This window comes from Salvelinus alpinus, chromosome 1 (assembly GCF_045679555.1).
Source record: "Salvelinus alpinus chromosome 1, SLU_Salpinus.1, whole genome shotgun sequence".
Taxonomy (NCBI): Eukaryota; Metazoa; Chordata; class Actinopteri; order Salmoniformes; family Salmonidae; genus Salvelinus; species Salvelinus alpinus.
The window spans coordinates 24,842,443-24,864,620 of NC_092086.1; the positions used below are offsets into that span (position 1 = coordinate 24,842,443).

The following is a 22,178-nucleotide window of genomic DNA, read 5'->3' on the forward strand; positions in this document are numbered from 1 at the left end:
TTTAATACATTTGCAGAAATTTCTAAAAACCTGTTTTTGCTTTGTCATCTGAGGTATTGTGTGTAGCTTGTTGAGTAATTATTTTTTTAATCCATTTTAGAATAAGGCCGTAACATAACAAAATGTGGAAAAAGTCAAGGGGTCTGAATACTTTCCTAAGGCGCTGTATATGCTGACCATATTTTTCAACATAACGGAACAGCCTCAACAGAATGTAGAACATGGATATCACGTAGATGTCATTATCTCATACTGTAATCCGTCTATATTGAGCAACAGAGAATTTACTGATTAAAAGTCATCACAAAAAATACTTTTTTTTTTTAGTCATTTAGCAGACGCTCTTATCCAGAGCGACTTACAGTAGAGTGCATACATTTTATTACATTTTACATACTGAGACAAGGATATCCCTACCGGCCAAACCCTCCCTAACCCGGACGACGCTATGCCAATTGTGCGTCGCCCCACGGACCTCCCGGTTGCGGCCGGCTGCGACAGAGCCTGGGCGCGAACCCAGCCCAGCCTGGGCGCGAACCCAGAGACTCTGGTGGCGCAGCTAGCACTGCGATGCAGTGCCCTAGACCACTGCGCCACCCGGGAGGTGAATAAGAGGAAGTAGGAATACAGTTTAACCTCGATTGTCTTTTAGGCCTGATTGTGTTTCACACTTTCTGAAGAATCAGTTAGCAGATTGTGAACATGAACAAAGAACTGACACAAATCCCTCTCACACCTATAAAATACTTTTCTTCATGCTTCCTGGTAATATGAATGTCTTTGACCAACCCCTACTTTTCCATTCAGGGGAGTGAAAGAATAGCCCAAGCCCAATAAAGGTTTCCCAGACAGATTTAGCATAGTCCTAGACTGGGAAACCGGCCCATAGGTTCCAGGTTGTATGACATATATGCTAATCTGGCAATACAGCAGGGAATAGGGAGGTCAAATAACTGGTCCTGCAAGATTTTTGTCCATCGCCAAAGTTTCTGTGCCTTCCCCTCTGAAAACACCAGAGAAAACCTGGGTTGTAACTACTGAGGGTTTCTGTGCCTTCCCCTCTGAAAACACCAGAGAAAACCTGGGTTGTAACTACTGAGGGGTTCTGTGCCTTCCCCTCTGAAAACACCAGAGAAAACCTGGGTTGTAACTACTGAGGGGTTCTGTGCCTTCCCCTCTGAAAACACCAGAGAAAACCTGGGTTGTAACTACTGAGGGGTTCTGTGCCTTCCCCTCTGAAAACACCAGAGAAAACTGGGTTGTAACTACTGAGGGGTTCTGTGCCTTCCCCTCTGAAAACACCAGAGAAAACCTGGGTTGTAACTACTGAGGGGTTCTGTGCCTTCCCCTCTGAAAACACCAGAGAAAACCTGGGTTGTAACTACTGAGGGGTTCTGTGCCTTCCCCTCTGAAAACACCAGAGAAAACCTGGGTTGTAACTACTGAGGGGTTCTGTGCCTTCCCCTCTGAAAACACCAGAGAAAACCTGGGTTGTAACTACTGAGGGGTTCTGTGCCTTCCCCTCTGAAAACACCAGAGAAAACCTGGGTTGTAACTACTGAGGGGTTCTGTGCCTTCCCCTCTGAAAACACCAGAGAAAACCTGGGTTGTAACTACTGAGGGGTTCTGTGCCTTCCCCTCTGAAAACACCAGAGAAAACCTGGGTTGTAACTACTGAGGGGATACACACAGGTCATGCTCTGATTCACAAACAAAGCATATAGGTGTTAACAGTAGACCATAGTGTACTACTGGCTGAGTCCAGCTGGTCCAGTTTTATACATTTGTAGAACAGCTGGCTTATTATTAGAAATAGCTCATCATTGATCATGTATAATGGGAGTGTGGTGTTTCTAAAGTAAAGGAATACTAGTTTTTGTTTCAATTTGCATAGAGCAAATTTAATTTAAAAATAATAGCAGTAATTATACAGTAGACAAGGTTAGTTCCATGATACAGTACATACGAGTACAATGATGATTCCCTTTTTTAAATATGATACATTGTATTTTATCCTAATCATATGCATAATCATCACAATGTTTTCAAGTTCTCTTTTACTTAACTCAAAATGCGATGTAGCTGTAAGACATGTCCATATAGATGAACTACTATGATATGTAGAGACGTAACAAAAACAGCATTTGTCAGGACAGAGCCCTGTATAATCAATAAGCCCTATTTTTTGTCTTCCAAACATGAACATCAGCCTCTATTTAAGTCTGTAACCACTTGCCTATCAGTTTGTCAACTATCCCACGCAGTGCTTAAGTCCAACCATCCCAGAAACAGCCATTGTTGCGGAGGTTTACTTCAAAAGTGCTTAACTAAAAAAAAATCAACTCGTTAGATTGAGTGAGCTATGAGCAGGGTGGGGGGGGCAGAGTTGATACTTCATGGTCCTTGTGTGAGGCTGTTTTACAGTCAGTTGCATTGATAAGTTAACCATCTTCAGAAACATTCTTTTAGAAAGGACAGTTTACTTTTTTAAGTGAAAACATCAACAAAAAAATCAGCTATCCCTTTAAGACTTTTACACTATGCTCCCATGACTACTGTTGATAGTTTAGATACATAACCACATCAACCAGTGCAGCATTGGGAGAACATAGGAGAGTTAGCATGTCTAGACACAAGAGGACTAAATATTGGACTTGGCCTAAACATTTTCCACAAAGCAAAAAAATGTATACATGGAATGCTGGGACAAGAGGCAGGAATTCTCTGTCTGGACAGAAATACTTTCATTCTTGTGGAAGCTATTGTCTTTAAACCTCACATTCTCATTCAACCTCTTCATTCAATTACATTAAGGGTTTGCAAATGGAAAAAAAGTGACTGATTTGTTGACTGGACGGTGTGTTGGTCTATAGTAAAGTACTCTAAACTCTATATTAAGAGGACGTAACAGTGATTGGTCCATAGCTGTAATGCATCTACACATTGATAAGCAAAAACATAATTTTGTTTCAGCCTTCAGGAATAACATTGTAGTACTGTAGTAGTATAATTGACAGCAGTAAAGGAACAGCACACAAACAAATAAAGTTAACATGAAATGATTAAGCTGCAGTTAAATTAGTGTGGGTAAACCAACCAAAAAACACCTCACTTAAAGGGATAGTTCAGCGATTTCACAAGGTCATTGACCTATCCCTTAAAGTCAAATAACATATCTGTACCTCAGCAGGTGGATATAGTGATTCTGTAACTATGACACTGCATCAAACTTACTGTAGCCCCTAGAAAGGGAAGTTGTGCTTCAGTCAGTGGACACAATGCCAAGGATAGAAACCACACAGTCCAACATGCCCAAATCCTTCAAGACGCTTTTTCTTTCTGAATCTTGCAATTAGGAATTTCGATGATGGTCTGAGGGCATCTCAATACCTAGCACACTTTTTGTGTGCCTTGCAATGCAGTGTAGAGAGGTTGTTATTCATTCAGACATGCAATTGTTAGCTGCAACGTTTCTGCAAACCAATCTAATGATTTCCTACTGGAAGTGGCTTCAGTGCCATGAATCTATTACATAATTTACATCCGACCAAAAAGGATGAGCAAGCGTTAGAGCATAGCATTTACCCTGGCATGGCATTAGCATGGCATTTACTCTAATAAAGAAAACAAAATGTGTTGATTTGTTTTACAATTGCCTCACTTGAAGTGCTTCATTGTATATTTCAATCATATCAGTGACGAACAATAGCCACTGTGCACAATTGTTTAGGACCACAGTAAGAATCATATGAGGAGACAAATTATACATAACAAAGAAAGCTGCATACAAGTTCAAAAAAAGGTCTGTCACACATTCACAACCCTGCCTGTCACACATTCACACGGCTGAGTTGTATTATACAGAGTAGACCACTCATATCCAGTGGTATCCAGTTGTATACATGGTCTTTAAACGTCAAAGACAAAAAAGGTGTAACATCTAAGATTCCTTACTTGGTCGTATAGCAGACAACAACCCCCCCCCCAAACCGAACTCCGTAACCTTGCCATTGGACTGACCTAAATGTCCAACACACAAACTGATTGAACAGAAGAGAAAGGAGTGGTTGATGGTTAAGACCCAGGCTTGGATCAACAGGTCCAGTCTGGTTGGCGGTCCAAGCCCAGCGGGGTTAGAGGGAGCTGGGGTAACACGGCCACGTTGAAGTCCGGGTATCCAGGGATTCAATCACTGCAGTGTCTGTCTGTGTGTATGTAAGTGTGTGTAGATCAAGACCTGATCATAGCTCAGTGGCGCGTCACATAGTCGAGTCCATGTACACAGGTCATCCACACAGAGTGGAGAGATACACACGACGGATGGACAGACAGAAAAAGAGAGAAACAGAGAGATGGAGCTCCCCGTCTTCCTCCTCGCTCCATCTATTTCCTGCTGCAGTGCTGGAACTGGGCGAAGCTGAGGAACACCTGTTCCAGGGAGATCTGGCTCACAGCGTAGTCGTCGATGTTGTACTTCTCTTTGGCTGCCTCCAGGGTGCCAAACACCTTGGGGAGGATGGGGGGGGTGAAGAGAGGGGAGAGAAAGAGGAAAACCATAGGGTGAGTCAGTGCTTAGCCTGAAATGAAAAAGCTGTGTCTGACAACTTCAATAGTGTGGAGTAGTCAGATACAAATCGAAGGCAAATACACTTTAGTGCCAAGAGTCATTACACTCTTCCTCCACTAGATGGTGGTATTACAGTCTAAAAGACAGGTTGGCTGACAGGTTAGGTCTCCACTAGATGGTGCTCTTACACAGTCTAAAAGACAGGTTGGCTGACAGGTTAGGTCTCCACTAGATGGTGCTCTTACACAGTCTAAAAGACAGGTTGGCTGACAGGTTAGATCTCCACTAGATGGTGGTCTTACACAGTCTAAAAGACAGGTTGGCTGACAGGTTAGATCTCCACTAGATGGTACTCTTATACAGTCTAAAAGACAGGATGGCTGACAGGTAAGGGCCAAGGAGAAGGGTTAGGGAGTGAATAGGGACCGGCTGAGATAGATAGTTACCTGTGCCCAGGTGAGAGTCTTGTCAGTTAAGTGGTAGTGCACCATGCCCTGGTGTTCATCTGTTAGTAGACTTCCTGTGGAGAGAAGGAAGTGATGTCATGTTAGACCAACCCCCTAAACCAGGTATTCCCAAACTGGGGTAGGCGTAGCCTCGTTTCACTGCCAAAAATAAAATTAAACCATCTAGTGCTCATCGAAACAAAAACACAATGTCAAATACAGGCAGCCTAGTCAAATAATTAACATCCAATCACATTAACCGTTACTCTCTCGCGGGAAACCTTCACTCTTGCGCAGACATTTAGAAACGAAACATGACAATTTGAAAAATAAGCCACGGGAATTTTTGGAGCTAGAATAGACGACTTTTGAGTAGTAAGACATGTATAAAAGCAACAGATACCATTAATAAGAAGGGACTAGAAGCATCTTATATGGTGAGCTACCGAGTGGCTGGGACAGGCAAGCCCCATACTATTGTGGAGGACTTAATTCTTCCTGCTGTTGTGGATATGGCTGGGACAATGCTGGGGGAAAAGGCCTAAAAAACTATACAGACAATGTCTTCATCAAACAACACTGTTTCACGACGCATCAGTGACATGGCAGGAGATGCTTTGAATTACTGCTTCGCATACAAGCCAGTGAATTCTATGCGTTACAGCGGGATGAGTCAACAGATGTGGCAGGTCTGGCACAGCTCCTGGTATATGTCCGTTACGTTTATGGGGGGGTCAATTAAGGAAGACCTCTTCTGGAAACCAGGACAACAGGAGAGGATATGTTTAAAGTACTGGACAGCTTTGTGACATCTATTGGACTTTGGTGGTTAAGATGTGTTGGTATCTGTACTGATGGCACAAAAGCCATGACAGGGAGACATAGTGGAGTGGTAACGCGCATGCAAGCAGTTACTCCCGACGCCACTTGGGTACACTGCAGCATCCACCGAGAGGCTGTTGCTGCCAAGGGAATGACTTACAGCTTGAAAGACGTTTTGGACACTACAGTGAAAATGGTTAACTTTGTTAAAGCAAGGCCCCTGAACTCTCGTGTATTTTCTGTATTAATCAATGATATGGGCAGCGACCATGTAATGCTTTTACAACACAAGTGCGCTGGTTATCAAGGGGCAAAGTATTGACACATTTTTTAAATTGAGAGACGAGCTTAAAGTTCTCTTTACTGACCATAACTGTCACTTGTCTGATTGCTTGCACGATGACAAGTTTCTCACATGACTGACCTATCTGGGTGATGATTTTTCTCGCCTGAATGATCTGAATCTAGGATTATAGGGACTCTCCGCATCTATCAATGTGCGGGACAAAATTGAGGCTATGATTAAGAAGTTGGAGCTCTTCTCTGTCTACATTAACAAGGACAACACACAGGTCTTTCCATCATTGTATGATCTTTTGTGTGCAAATGAACAAGCTTACGGAAAATGTCAAATGTGATATAGCGAAGCACCTGAGTGAGCTGGGTGTGCAATTACCCAGGTACTTTCCCGAAACGGATGACACAAACAACTGGATTCGTTATCCCTTTCATGCCCTTCCTCCAGTCCACTTACCGATATCTCAACAAGAGAGCTTCATCGAAATTGCAACAAGCGGTTCTGTGAAAATGTTATTTAATCAGAAGCCACTGCCAGATTTCTGGATTGGGCTGCGCTCAGAGTATCCTGCCTTGGCAAATCACGCTGTTAAGACACTGATGCCCTTTGCAAGCACGCACCTATGTGAGAGTGGATTCTCGGCCCTCACTAGCATGAAACCTAAATACAGGCACAGACTGTGTGTGGAAAATGATTTAAGACAGACTCTCCACAACCCAACATTGCAGAGTTATGTGCATCATTTTAAGCACACCCTTCTCATTAACCTGTGGTGAGTTATTCACAATTTTCAATGAACAAAGAGTTTTATATGTAAGATGGCTAAATAAAGAGAACAATTATTGATTATTATTATTTGTGCCCTGGTCCTATAAGAGCTCTTTGTCACTTCACACAAACCGGGTTGTGACTAAAACTCTCACTCATTCTTATGTTTAATAAATGTATCGTATAGTGTGTGTGTGGCAGGCTTATTACAATGATGGCAAAAAACAACATTTGAGAGTGTGCTGACCCTGGTGCTAGAGGGGGTATGCAGCTGGAGGTTGAATGTTTGAAGCGGTATGGGACTATAAAAAGTTTAGGAACCACTGCCCTAAACCATTGACAGTCAAACATCTTGGATTATCTTTGAACCAGCCTCAGGGGGTGGGGTGCGTGCGTGTGTGTGTGTCTGTGTGAATAAGTGCACGTGAGTGTTTGTGCATGTCTACGTGTGTGTGTGTACACTACGCGCACCTGTATAAGTTTGTTTGTGTGTGTGCACCCGTGTATGTTCATGAGTCTGACTCGGAGTGTGTGTGTGACTCTCTGACCTGGGAAGGTGCTCTCGATGAAGTCCTTGAAGAGTTGCAGGTCGCTATCCTCCACCTCCTTGTCCACTCGTACTTTAGCCAGTAGTGTGTAGCCGCTGCCAAACTTACTCTTCAGATGCTGGGGACTGCCCAGACACTTAAACTGACCGTTCACCATCACAGCCAGCCGGGTACACAGGGCCTCGCATTCCTCCATACTACAGCAGAGAGAGAGAAGGGGAAGAACAGTGGGAAAAAAGAGGAGAGGGAGAAAGATAAACCAAGCACGACAACATCTATTTTATTCTCTGAGTCACTCTGTTCCTTCCTGTGACCCAGTAATGACTGTACTGGAAGGTGGAGGATGATGATGGCGATGAAGAGGATGGTGTGTGTGTGTGCTCACCTGTGAGAAGTGATGATGATGGCCTTTCCAGACTCCCGGGTGCGCGTCACAGCGTCCCACAGCAGTCGCCTAGCAACCGGGTCCATGCCAGTGGACGGCTCGTCCAGGAAGATGACCGGGGGTCCACCAATCAGAGCCACAGCCGCACTCAGCTTCCTCTTATTGCCCCCGCTGGAGGGAGAGAGAGTGAAAGGGTGGGGGGGTAGGAAGGGATTTGAGGGAGAAGGGATGGGGAGGGAAGTGGAGGGAGAGGGGCGAGGGGGGGTAAGAGGGAGAGAGAGGGAGGAAGGAAGGAAGGGAGTGTGTGTTTGTACTCAGTAATATCTTGACATTCATAAGATATGTCTCTAGAGAGAGAAGGAGTAGTGTACACTATAGGACAAGATATGTCTCTAGAGAGAGAAGGAGTAGTGTACACTATAGGACAAGATATGTCTCTAGAGAGGAGTAGTGTACACTATAGGAGAAGATATGTCTCTAGAGAGGAGTAGTGTACACTAGAGGACAAGATATGTCTCCAGAGAGGAGTAGTGTACACTATAGGAGAAGATATATAAGTCGCACTTCCGGGTTGGAGCGAGTAGTCGCACTTCGCTTCGCTCCACAGGTAATATTACATTTCATTACAGTACAACGGTTTGATTTGTTTGATCTGAGCAATTTTTCTTAGCTAGCTACATAGCCGTCTTTGTATCAAAGATAATTGTGTAGTTTAGAGTAATTATCGTGGTTAGCTAGCCAGCTATTTTCGTCCTTCTAACGTAGTCAACACTGCTAGCTAGCCAGCTAGCCAACTTCTACCGAATAGCAGCACTGTAGAAACTATTACATTACAACGGAACGACTTGATTAGTGTAGTGTTAGCTAGCTACATAGTTGTCTTTGCTGTCTTTGTATCTAAGATAATTGTGTAGTTTAGAGTAATTATCGAGGTTAGCTAGCCAGCTATTTTCGTCCGCCGTGCCGCGCCACCGTTCTCCTACCTATTCAACAACTGCTAGCTAGCTAGTCAACTTCTACCGACTAGCAGCACTGTAGAAACTAATACATTACAACGGAACGATTTGATTAGTGTAGTGTTAGCTAGCTACATAGTTGTCTTTGCTGTCTTTGTATCTAAGATAATTGTGTAGTTTAGAGTAATTATCGAGGTTAGCTAGCCAGCTATTTTCGTCCGCCGCGCCGCGCCACCGTTCTCCTACTAAGTCAACAACTGCTAGCTAGCTAGTCAACTTCTACCGACTAGCAGCACTGTAGAAACTAATAATACATTACAACGGAACGATTTGATTAGTGTAGTGTTAGCTAGCTACATAGTTGTCTTTGCTGTCTCTGTATCTAAGATAATTGTGTAGTTTAGAGTAATTATCGAGGTTAGCTAGCCAGCTATTTTCGTCGCCGCGCCACCGTTCTCCTACCTAGTCAACAACTGCTAGCTAGCTAGTCAACTTCTACCGACTAGCAGCACTGTAGAAACTAATAATACATTACAACGGAACGACTTGACTAGTGTAGTGTTAGCTAGATACATAGTTGTCTTTGCTGTCTTTGTATCTAAGATAATTGTGTAGATTAGAGTAATTATCGAGGTTATCGAGGTTACCTAGCCAGTTATCGAGGTTACCTAGCCAGCTACACTTTCAAACAAAGTCAACAACGCAGCCACTGCTAGCTAGCCTAATTCACCAGCCAGCAGTACTGTATCATTTTAGTCAATAAGGTTTTTGCAACGTAAGCTTAACTTTCTGAACATTCGAGACGTGTAGTCCACTTGTCATTCCAATCTCCTTTGCATTAGCGTAGCCTCTTCTGTAGCCTGTCAACTATGTGTCTGTCTATCCCTGTTCTCTCCTCTCTGCACAGACCATACAAACGCTTCACACCGCGTGGCCGCTGCCACTCTAACCTGGTGGTCCCAGCGCGCACGACCCACGTGGAGTTCCAGGTCTCCGGCAGCCTCTGGAACTGCCGATCTGCGGCCAACAAGGCAGAGTTCATCTCAGCCTATGCTTCCCTCCAGTCCCTCGACTTCTTGGCACTGACGGAAACATGGATTACCACAGATAACACTGCTACTCCTACTGCTCTCTCCTCGTCTGCCTACGTGTTCTCGCACACCCCGAGAGCTTCTGGTCAGCGGGGTGGTAGCACTGGGATCCTCATCTCTCCCAAGTGGACATTCTCTCTTTCTCCCCTGACCCATCTGTCTATCGCCTCCTTTGAATTCCATGCTGTCACAGTTACCAGCCCTTTCAAGCTTAACATCCTTATCATTTATCGCCCTCCAGGTTCCCTTGGAGAGTTCATCAATGAGCTTGACGCCTTGATAAGTTCCTTTCCTGAGGATGGCTCACCTCTCACAGTTCTGGGTGACTTTAACCTCCCCACGTCTACCTTTGACTCATTCCTCTCTGCCTCCTTCTTTCCACTCCTCTCCTCTTTTGACCTCACCCTCTCACCTTCCCCCCCTACTCACAAGGCAGGCAATAAGCTTGACCTCATCTTTACTAGATGCTGTTCTTCCACTAATCTCATTGCAACTCCCCTCCAAGTCTCCGACCACTACCTTGTATCCTTTTCCCTCTCGCTCTCATCCAACACTTCCCACTCTGCCCCTACTCGGATGGTATCGCGCCGTCCCAACCTTCGCTCTCTCTCCCCCGCTACTCTCTCCTCTTCCATCCTATCATCTCTTCCCTCTGCTCAAACCTTCTCCAACCTATCTCCTGATTCTGCCTCCTCAACCCTCCTCTCCTCCCTTTCTGCATCCTTTGACTCTCTATGTCCCCTATCCTCCAGGCCGGCTCGGTCCTCCCCTCCTGCTCCGTGGCTCGGCGACTCATTGCGAGCTCACAGAACAGGGCTCCGAGCAGCCGAGCGGAAATGGAGGAAAACTCGCCTCCCTGCGGACCTGGCATCCTTTCACTCCCTCCTCTCTACATTTTCCTCTTCTGTCTCTGCTGCTAAAGCCACTTTCTACCACTCTAAATTCCAAGCATCTGCCTCTAACCCTAGGAAGCTCTTTGCCACCTTCTCCTCCCTCCTGAATCCTCCTCCCCCCCCTCCTCCTCCTCCCTCTCTGCGGATGACTTCGTCAACCATTTTGAAAAGAAGGTCGACGACATCCGATCCTCGTTTGCTAAGTCAAACGACACCGCTGGTTCTGCTCACACTGCCCTACCCTGTGCTTTAACCTCTTTCTCCCCTCTCTCTCCAGATGAAATCTCGCGTCTTGTGACGGCCGGCCGCCCAACAACCTGCCCGCTTGACCCTATCCCCTCCTCTCTTCTCCAGACCATTTCCGGAGACCTTCTCCCTTACCTCACCTCGCTCATCAACTCATCCTTGACCGCTGGCTACGTCCCTTCCGTCTTCAAGAGAGCGAGAGTTGCACCCCTTCTGAAAAAACCTACACTCGATCCCTCCGATGTCAACAACTACAGACCAGTATCCCTTCTTTCTTTTCTCTCCAAAACTCTTGAACGTGCCGTCCTTGGCCAGCTATCTCTCTCAGAATGACCTTCTTGATCCAAATCAGTCAGGTTTCAAGACTAGTCATTCAACTGAGACTGCTCTTCTCTGTGTCACGGAGGCGCTCCGCACTGCTAAAGCTAACTCTCTCTCCTCTGCTCTCATCCTTCTAGACCTATCGGCTGCCTTTGATACTGTGAACCATCAGATCCTCCTCTCCACCCTCTCCGAGTTGGGCATCTCCGGCGCGGCCAACGCTTGGATTGCGTCCTACCTGACAGGTCGCTCCTACCAGGTGGCGTGGCGAGAATCTGTCTCCGCACCACGTGCTCTCACCACTGGTGTCCCCCAGGGCTCTGTTCTAGGCCCTCTCCTATTCTCGCTATACACCAAGTCACTTGGCTCTGTCATATCCTCACATGGTCTCTCCTATCATTGCTATGCAGACGACACACAATTAATCTTCTCCTTTCCCCCTTCTGATAACCAGGTGGCGAATCGCATTTCTGCATGTCTGGCAGACATATCAGTGTGGATGACGGATCACCACCTCAAGCTGAACCTCGGCAAGACGGAGCTGCTCTTCCTCCCGGGGAAGGACTGCCCGTTCCATGATCTCGCCATCACGGTTGACAACTCCATTGTGTCCTCCTCCCAGAGTGCTAAGAACCTTGGCGTCATCCTGGACAACACCCTGTCGTTCTCAACTAACATCAAGGCGGTGACCCGTTCCTGTAGGTTCATGCTCTACAGCATTCGCAGAGTACGACCCTGCCTCACACAGGAAGCGGCGCAGGTCCTAATCCAGGCACTTGTCATCTCCCGTCTGGATTACTGCAACTCGCTGTTGGCTGGGCTCCCTGCCTGTGTCATTAAACCCCTACAACTCATCCAGAACGCCGCAGCCCGTCTGGTGTTCAACCTTCCCAAGTTCTCTCACGTCACCCCGCTCCTAGGCTCTCTCCACTGGCTTCCAGTTGAAGCTCGCATCCGCTACAAGACCATGGTGCTTGCCTACGGAGCTGTGAGGGGAACGGCACCTCCGTACCTTCAGGCTCTGATCAGACCCTACACCCAAACAAGGGCACTGCGTTCATCCACCTCTGGCCTGCTTGCCTCCCTACCTCTGAGGAAGTACAGTTCCCGCTCAGCCCAGTCAAAACTGTTCGCTGCTCTGGCACCCCAATGGTGGAACAAACTCCCTCACGACGCCAGGTCAGCGGAGTCAATCACCACCTTCCGGAGACACCTGAAACCCCACCTCTTTAAGGAATACCTAGGATAGGATAAAGTAATCCTTCTAACCCCCCCCCCCCCTTAAAAGATTTAGATGCACTATTGTGAAGTGGTTGTTCCACTGGATATCATAAGGTGAATGCATCAATTTGTAAGTCGCTCTGGATAAGAGCGTCTGCTAAATGACTTAAATGTAAATGTAAATGTAAGATATGTCTCTAGAGAGGAGTAGTGTACACTATAGGAGAAGCTGTCACTAGTGAGAGAAGGAGCACAACAAAACTATCACGAAAATGGCTCTGTGACCTGCAAGTGCCCTACACACACACCAGATTAATTATTTTGTATGTGTACAATAGAAGGCCTCCTGTAGTATGATCCTGTGAAGAGATTTCAGCCACAAAAGTCCAGAGGGAAAGAACACAATGACTCATCCAGTTCCACACACACACTGTCCCCCACCCCCAAACCAACACACTGTCCCCCACCCCCGAACCAACACACTGTCCCCCAGCCCCGAACCAACACACTGTCCCCCACCCCCAAACCAAGACACACACACTGTCCCCCACCCCCAAACCAACACACTGTCCCCCACCCCCAAACCAACACACTGTCCCCCACCCCCAAACCAACACACTGTCCCCCACCCCCAAACCAAGACAAACACACTGTCTCCCACCCCCAAACCAACACACACACACACACACACAGCCCCTCCCCCCTCACTCTCTCCTAAATGCTTACCTGTAGCTGCGACATAGTTTGTCAGCATGGGGCTCCAGTAGTAAGGACCGTAGCACGTTCTCCACGCAGCCCGACACGTACTTCTCTGGTATCCCCCGGAGCCGAGCGTACATGCTCAGCGTTTCTCTTCCTGTCATGTGATCCAGGACAGCGTCGAACTGCGGGCAATAGCCAATCCGCTGCTGTACCTACGACACACGGGAGAGAGGATGGTGTCATGCAAGGTGATTTTGTGAGTTTCATAGTATATTAGAACTGGTTGGTGTTCAGGAGGCACAAAGCGTAAGAAAACAGTCCCTAATTAAGAAGGTCCTATCTGTACGCATTCAATAAGAAATGCTAGTTTTTGTTTTCTGTTGCAAAATGATTTGCTACGTTGTGCCCTAATTAACTTTTAAGGTAGGGCAGCAGGTAGCTTAGAGGTTTGAGTATACCCGAGCCGACAAGGTGAGAAATCTGCCGATGTGCGCTTGAGCAAGGTAGTTAACCATAATTTGCTCCAGGGATGCCGTACTACTATGGATGACCCTGTCAAACAACACATTTCACTGCACCTATCCTGTGTATGTAACACTAAAAAAAAGTGCAAATGTTTTCCTCTCTCTCTCCTTCTCCATCTCTCCTACCTTCTTGACATCCCTCAGAATGCTGTAGCCGTCAATGTAGGCATCGCCAGAGGTGACAGTCTCGTCCCCGGTGAGCATCTTGAAGGTGGTGGTCTTCCCTGCTCCATTGAAACCCAGCAGGCCAAAACACTCTCCTTTCCCCACTGCTAGAGAGAGTCTGTCTACCGCCAGTACTGTTTCTCCACTGCTGTATACCTGGAGGGAGGGAGGGAGATCACTGCTGTAGAACTGGAGGGAGGGAGGGAGATCACTGCTGTAGAACTGGAGGGAGGGAGGGAGGGAGGGAGGGAGGGAGGGACAGACAGACCCTCACCACTACTGGATGCCTCTGGGAGGGAGACCAGACTAACAGACAGGTTGCTGTACCTTGCTGAGGTCCTGCAGTATGAGTGGGCTCCCCACCATAGACTCTACTATGGGCTGACACTCCAGAACCCTCTTCCTCTCCTCCGCTACATCCCTGTCCTCCGGCAGTAGGGCCGCATCCCCCATCAGAGGCAGCTAGGAGACACATACTGACTATTATTATCAATGAGGTCTTTTTATACTATTGGCATGTATCCAACCACACCAAAATTATACCAGTTTTTCAGAAATCTGAAATTCTTAAAAGAGGAGTATAATTTGCTCTTGACTACAGCCCTATATAAACAAATGGGGCATTAGTTTAATCTCGCTCAGGACACCAGGTGGGCACATTTTCTGAAAACTCCGCACATCCGGGGCATGAGGCAGCACTCTCTGGTCCCTCCCCTTCTGACCTGTTTACGTCTGCTGGCGAGGTGGGTGAGGAAACGGCGGAGGGTTTTGACACACTGCATCTCGATGATGAATAGGAGGGTGATGAAGACTACACCCTGCAGGGACAGGGCCACCAGGAAACGCCCCACCCCCGGCTCCGACATGGAGAAGTAGTTCTCCTGGTACGTGATGTCTGAAAGAGGGAGGAGCACCAGTCATGGCTACGAAGGGTTAACTAGAAAATAGCATGACAGCTTCTTCATCATCCTCATTACCATCGTCATAGTCAGAATCATTCTCATCAACATTATTGTGATCATCATCACAATATTACTACAATTACATATCATGTAACACAGTGGTATTCAAACTTTTTAAGCGGAGACCCCCTTTTTTATTTTTTCGCCAGCATTTCAGGAGACCCATTTTTTTTTTTTTATTATTATTCTGGCGACCCCACCCTAAATCTAACATCAACCTTAAAATCTGTAAAAAAAATAAATGTTAAAAATATCACATCAACAAAACCATTTTACTCATTACATTTGTATCTCTAATCAAAATTAAGAGAACCAATACATATATTTACACTAACATTATATTTTTCAAATGATCTTTCTCAATAACATTTGTATTTTGTCCCATAAAATAATCCTCTATGTTTTTGGTCCCCACCCCCGTCCCAAAGAAGCTACTAATACAATAGGTATTCCTACTGAACTACGGACACTGTGATACAGCTACGGCTGCTGTCTCCCTGCTGTAGGAGAACACAGTACACTACTCACTCCAGACACGGCAGAAGGCTGTGGTCATGGGGTTGGAGGTGCAGAAGGTGATGAACTGGTAGTTCTGGTAGAACTGGCTGAAGGACATGCCCAGGCAGTAGTTAGGGAAGAGCAGAAACACCTTGTCCAGGTTACAAGACAGGTCCTGTAGATTTAGCTCTGGGAGGGGGAGAAGAGAGGAGGAGGGGAAACAGGAGGAGGAGAGGATGGGAAGGAGAGGAGAGAAGGGGAAACAGGAGAAGGAGAGGAGGAGAAGGAGGAGAGGAAATGAGATAAGAGAATCAAGGAAAGGGAAATTCATCAAATGTATTTCCACAGCGTATTTTGCCAGCCTAATCCCCAGTTCTGAAGCAAATAAGTGCACCAGTGTGCAGTAGGGGTTCGTTCTTTTTCACTGTTTACTAGCAGAGAAACAGGCTCTAAATCGCCAAATCTTAATGATTCTGGTTAATGAGTTTGGTTCATAGTCACTTTAACCAAACTGTGCCGCCTCTGATATTTTCAGGATGGTCCAGCAACTGTAGCAAGTACAGCTTGGCCCAGTTTGGTTCTGAGGCGTGAAAAGCCCTTAGGTGTACTGGAACACTGGACCTGTTGGCAGCTCAGAGACTACATTTGTCTACTACACTTGTCTCTGAGCTGCCAACAGGTCCAGTGTTCCAGTACACCTAAGGGCTTTTCACACCTCAGAACCAAACTGGGCCAAGCTGTACTTGCTACGCATCCCCACAGTTGCTGGACCATCCTGAAAATATCAGAGGCGGTTTGGGTCGGCACGATAGTGTGAAACGCTAGTATCTAGTATCCTGGCCCTGGCTCTCACCTGGGATGGTCATGATGGTGACGGTGAGGAAGGTGGCGGTGCCGCTGATGATGTTGAAGATGGTGAGGCGGGTGTAGGCGGTGGCAGCGGTGGAGAACAGGAAACTGAGCAAGTACATGAGGGGGATGACGGCCCAGCCATATAGCAGCAGGATTAATAACACATCAACCAGGTGGTTGTCCACTATGAAGGCCTTGACCCCAAACGCCCGGAACACCACCTGTTGGGAGGGAGTGTTTGGATAGCAGCTAGTTTTCAGTATTCCCCTCCCCACTCATACCATTAACAGACAGTCCTAGCTAAATTCTTGCTTCAGAAATTGCTCTTGCTAAGAAACTTATTTTGTTTCTTTTTGACCATTTTCATTGAAAACAATCACAGTAATGTACATAATTGTTACCCAGAAATTATTTGATATTAGTATAAAAACAGCTGCATTGGGCCTTTAAGTAAATCCAGGCCGCAAGGCACTTCAGAGGGTAGTGCGTACGGCCCAGTACATAACTGGGGCAAAGCTGCCTGCCTTCCAGGACCTCTACACCAGGCGGTGTCAGAGGAAGGCCCTAAAAATTGTCAAAGACTCCAGCCACCCCAGTCATAGACTGTTCTCTCTGCTACCGCATGGCAAGCGGTACCGGAGTGCCAAGTCTAGGACAAAAAGGCTTCTCAACAGTTTTTACCCCCAAGCCATAAGACTCCTGAACAGGTAACCGGTTACCCGGACTATTTGCATTGTGTGCCCCCCCAACCCCTCTTTTACGCTGCTGCTACTCTCTGTTTATCTTATATGCATAGTCACTTTAACTATACATTCATGTACATACTACCTAAATTGGCCCGACCAACCAGTGCTCCCGCACATTGGCTAACCAGGCTATCTGCATTGTGTCCCGCCACCCGCCAACCCCTCTTTTTACGCTTCTGCTACTCTCTGTTCATCATATATGCATAGTCACTTTAACGATACCTACATGTACATACTACCTCAATAAGCCTGACTAACAGGTATCTGTATATAGCCTTCCTACTCTTTTTTCAAATGTCTTTTTTACTGTTGTTTTATTTCTTTACTTACCTACACACACACCCACACACACACTTCTTTTTTTACGCACCATTGGTTAGAGCCTGTAAGTAAGCATTTCACTGTAAGGTCTACTACACCTGTTGTATTCAGCGCACGTGACAAATAAACTTTGATTTGAGATGGTATACTGACCAGCATGAGCATGCAGGGCAGGAAGAAGTTGACCAGGTCCCAGAGCAGTGCAGAGAACCAGAAGTTGGAGAGGTAGACGCCGCTGACCTGCTGTACGTGCTTGGACTTGAGTGAACGCTCTGTGACCAGGAGCAGGGCGAAGGTACTGGACAGGGATGCCATGCCATACATCAGGTTGATGGCGATGGCGAAGCCCGTCTGACCTCTGTGTCGAGGAGGGAAGGAGTGAGAGAGGGGGGGGGTTACTATTTATTATTTAAACAGTCCCTAAACTTTCCATGCCAAAAAAGCAATTTTAATAAATTTAGAGAGCGAGTGAGAGAGCGAGCGAGACGGAAGTGAGGAGGGTAAAAAAAAAAAAGAGTTAGGAGGAAAATAAAGAAGGGCATGGAGCTGGGAGGAGTGACAGAAAAAAAGAAAGAAAAGTCAGGGAGGAGGCAAATGATGTATTGAGTGGTGAGGTCGGCAGGCAGAGGGGAAAAGGAGGGAGAGAAAGAGATGGAGTATCATGAAACAATAAATATCCTGATAGCCAGGAGAACATCTTCACCAGACCTCTATCCTCTCATCCTTCTTTCACTCCATCCTCAATATACCTTCCCTGACCGAACCACTATCAGTCTTTCTCCATCCTCTCACCTCTAAAAAACACCTCCTGATGAATGGTGTTGGTCAATATCTCCCCCTCAGACTCTAACTTGTTATCAGCCTCTGTTGCTTCCCCATCGATCCAGCCAGCCATCCAGCAGGGCCGGGAGCTCATTGACTGGATGAGCATCCCAAATGGCACCCTATTCCCTACATAGTGTAGTACTTTTGACCAGAGCCCTATGGGCCATGGTGAAAGGTAGTGCACTCTGTAAGGAATAGGTTGCCATTTGGGAAGTACCCTGGTTTAATTGGGGTTTAGTGGCTGGAACAGATGTGTTGACCGCAGGTGTTTAAAAGAGAGACCAGAATAAGGACCCAAAACAAGGTGGTTGAAGGAGAAGTCAACTTCTATCTAACAACAATAAGGAAGTTATGGACTGAGTCAAAGTGGCTCATGCAGAGTACCCAACTAAACATTCACTCCTCTTCTCAAAGGTGTTCAAGATAACACCTGTGTTCCTTCCATACCCTCTTCTCCTTCTCTCCTCTTTTTTCATCCATTCTCCCTTCCCCATCTCCTCTTTTCATAACACCCTCTCCACTTCCATACCACCCTTCCTCCCTCCCTCCTTCCCCTCCATACTCCCCACTCACTCTGTCAGCTGACTCTGGGCGCTCTCGGAGATGTTGCGGGGCATGGGCATGTTTCCCGTCATAATCGATGCGTTGGGCCCGGCCAGCATTTTGAACAGGGTGTTGTCCACCATCATCAGGGCTGTAGCGGCCGTGTGGTAGCCCTGGTTATTGAAGTAGGCCGTGACCTCGGCGATCTTCCCCGTGCCGCCGCTGAACGATGCACCCACCACGCAGCGCTCGTTGAATGCCCCGCCCTCCTCCTCGGTCTTGGTGAGCACGTACTCCGTGAAGTCTGAGGAGAAGAAGCAGGGGACAGGGTGGATCAGTAAAGACAAGCTTTTTCCATGGCTGCATCTCTATGGTCTAAAGCCTGAAGTAGCTTCCACCATGCGTGTCTGAGATTGACTACATTGCAGACAACTGCACAGAATCACTGATCTACAAATCACCTTTCATCTCAAATAACTAGTTATTATGTGGTCCTGTGATCCCTTCCAACATGCTGACATGCTTACCGCTAATATTGACATCCTGGGCTTTCTGGGCGGCCAATTGCGAGGAATACACCTGTGCCAGGGCGATTGCCAGCGGTCCCTTGCCGGGCTCCAGGGCCACGGGCACAGTGGTGGGGCCATAGCGGCCCAGTGCCAGCCTCAGCTGCGGTGAGTCGTAGCGCCCGGGGAAGGTCTTTGCCACCACCAAGGCCAGCACAGTGAAAACCAGGGGCACCAGGAACTGGGCCACAATCACCTTCCAGTTCCTCCAGCTATAGAGTGCCCGCTTCAGGAACATGGCATAGAACTGCTGCATGTACAGTCTGGCCTGAAGAGGAGGGTGGGAAGAAAGACAGAAAGACAGGAGAGAGAGAGAAGAGAAGGAGATTATTTCCATATCATCTCTGATTTAATACAGTACGTTCCTATATTTTGTAAGCTCCTAAACTTTCCTATTAATAAACCATATTGATGACAGAAAGAGAAGCTTACTTCCTGTCTGAACCCACACACAAAAACTCTCCTCTCTCACCCCGGTGTTGAGCTTGATGTTGGAGCAGTCCTCGGAGATGAGCGTGCCGCTGTCAGTGAAGTCGGTGACATCCGTCATGCCGCTGTAGCTGCTGGTGTCATCCATGGTCCAGTCGTGGGAACGTCTCTCGTGTTGGTACTGCAGCGCCGGCAGCTGGATGGCCTGGATGTCCAGGCTAGAATCCACCAGCTTCCCCACTCTGGAAATACACCAGTACAGTTTAGTACAGTAGCAGTGTATCTAACCCAAACCCTGGCTGTCCGGGCTAAAGACCAACAGCTTCACCACTCTGAGGACTCACATAAGGAAATACAAACATTAAAAAAGCACACCTCTAGTCTGACAGTACACAGGGACCAATACAACTTAGTGGACTTCTCTAGTCTGACAGTACACAGGGACCAATACAACTTGGTGGACTTCTCTAGTCTGACAGTACAGAGGGATGAATACAACTTAGTGGACTTCTCTAGTCTGACAGTACACAGGGACCAATACAACTTGGTGGACTTCTCTAGTCTGACAGTACAGAGGGATGAATACAACTTAGTGGAATTCTCTAGTCTGACAGTAGACAGGGACCAATACAACTTAGTGGACTTCTCTAGTCTGACAGTACACAGGGACCAATACAACTTAGTGGACTGCTCTAGTCTGACAGTACACAGGGACCAATACAACTTAGTGGACTTCTCTAGTCTGACAGTAGACAGACACATCTACAACTTAGTGGACTTCTCTAGTCTGACAGTACACAGGGATGAATACAATGAAGTGGACTTCACTAGTCAAATCCAATCAAATTGTATTTGTCACATACACATGGTTAGCAGATGTTAATGCGAGTGTAGCGAAATGCTTGTGCTTCTAGTTCCGACAATGCAGTAATAACCAACGAGTAATCTAACCTAACAATTTCACAACAGCTACCTTATACACACAAGTGTAAAGGGATGAAGAATATGTACATAAAGATATATGAATGAGTGATGGTACAGAACGGAATAGGCATTGGTCCCTGTCTGACAGTACACAAAGACCAATACAACTTAGTGCACTTCTCTAGTCTGACAGTACACAGGGATGAACTTAGTTATAACAATTTAACTGAGCTTCGCTACTGAACGGAGCTTTATCAGGACAACATAAGGAAATATAGAATTTACAGTAGTTAGATACCTAGTATTAGATTATGACAATTCAATTCATCTTTAAATTGAATTAACTATGCTGAGTTTTTCCAGACCATGTGTCCTGACCAGGAAACTTTAGTTTCGAAATCCATTTTTCCAGTTTTTCCTAATCATGTCAGGTGGTCCGGAAGAACGTAGGAACCTTTCTTTGTACTGTATGACATCTTGATCGTTTTAGACTGTACAAATGTATTTATAGACATGAAACATATTCATTCATAATTGGATGAATCTTTGTGTTCCAGAAGTGGCTTATGGAGAGAGCACTCTGTGTGAATCATATGGATGTAGATGCTGAAATCTCTTCACAGAACTCAGGAACACACCCCGGGGTCTATTGTACACCAAACAAAGGAGCGCATCGGAGAGTACCTAATAAGTGGGAGTGTGTTATTGGTGATGGTGAGCATTTTATGTAATTCCAGCCCTGCTAATTCTCTCTCTCGCCTTCTCACTCTCTGAGGGGATGGACAGGAGCTTGGACAACCACAATAGCCAGAACGCTATGTCTGTCCGTTACAAATGAATGATTATTTCAGCCAGCCAATCTCCACTCCCACAACGCCTGACACAGACAGCGCCCCCCTCAAAGAGCTTCATCTAACAGTACTATAAGTGATCAACATGTTGTGATCAACACCTATCCAGGGTGTGAAAATGAAAATGGACTCGGGGCCTTTGCAGTAGCTGTATGAAATTGACAATGGCCAAGAGACCTCATATGTAGTAAGATGAAAAGAAGCGGAAATGACTTGGCCAAGGTAGGAACAGTCTGAACAGGTGTTAAATTAGGTGGCTTTCAGTATATTTCAACTGAAACTGAAATGACAGGACTAATGTAGATGGTCCACCCCTTCAGAGCGCTGGGTGGGAATAAAGCTGAATGAAATTGATAATGAAAAGAGGCTGTATGTAATAGGCAGGGTATGTACAGACTGACACGTGTTAAGATGGTGGCTTTTAGTGGAGTTGAAAAGAAACCCTAATGATAGGACTAATGTAGATGGTGTTACACCTTCAGCTACAGTACATGTATGTATCAGTGTGTACAGACTGAACACGTGTTAAGATGGTAGCTTTTAGTGGAGTTGAAAATGAACCTCAAATAGAGGACTAATGAGGCTTTTGTATACGGGTAATGATGGAGACACTCACTGATAGACCCACATTGTGATGTAAAAATAATGACGCCTAAAATGAGATATTTTGGAGGTAATTGCTATATCCTGTTTAGAGCCTTCACAGCT

The 22,178-nt window shown here is 46.3% G+C and overlaps 1 protein-coding gene across 2 annotated transcripts in view; it reads right to left on the reverse strand.

Annotated features, from left to right (window-relative positions):
* Positions 1-1,873: 1,873 nt before the first annotated feature.
* Positions 1,874-22,178, reverse strand: part of abca3b (ATP-binding cassette, sub-family A (ABC1), member 3b) — a 95,284-nt gene continuing 74,979 nt past the window's right edge. For both annotated transcript variants that reach the window (XM_071411103.1, XM_071411191.1), the window contains 14 exons: positions 19,739-19,937; positions 19,228-19,534; positions 18,731-19,004; positions 17,486-17,690; positions 16,267-16,486; positions 15,444-15,602; positions 14,676-14,848; positions 14,281-14,415; positions 13,915-14,109; positions 13,289-13,476; positions 7,835-8,005; positions 7,450-7,646; positions 5,014-5,087; positions 1,874-4,506 (listed from right to left, as the gene is read on the reverse strand). In XM_071411103.1, coding sequence (XP_071267204.1) covers positions 4,384-4,506; positions 5,014-5,087; positions 7,450-7,646; positions 7,835-8,005; positions 13,289-13,476; positions 13,915-14,109; positions 14,281-14,415; positions 14,676-14,848; positions 15,444-15,602; positions 16,267-16,486; positions 17,486-17,690; positions 18,731-19,004; positions 19,228-19,534; positions 19,739-19,937 — 2,620 coding nt within the window. In that variant the 3' untranslated portion in view covers positions 1,874-4,383. The remainder of the gene's footprint in view (positions 4,507-5,013; positions 5,088-7,449; positions 7,647-7,834; positions 8,006-13,288; positions 13,477-13,914; positions 14,110-14,280; positions 14,416-14,675; positions 14,849-15,443; positions 15,603-16,266; positions 16,487-17,485; positions 17,691-18,730; positions 19,005-19,227; positions 19,535-19,738; positions 19,938-22,178) is intronic.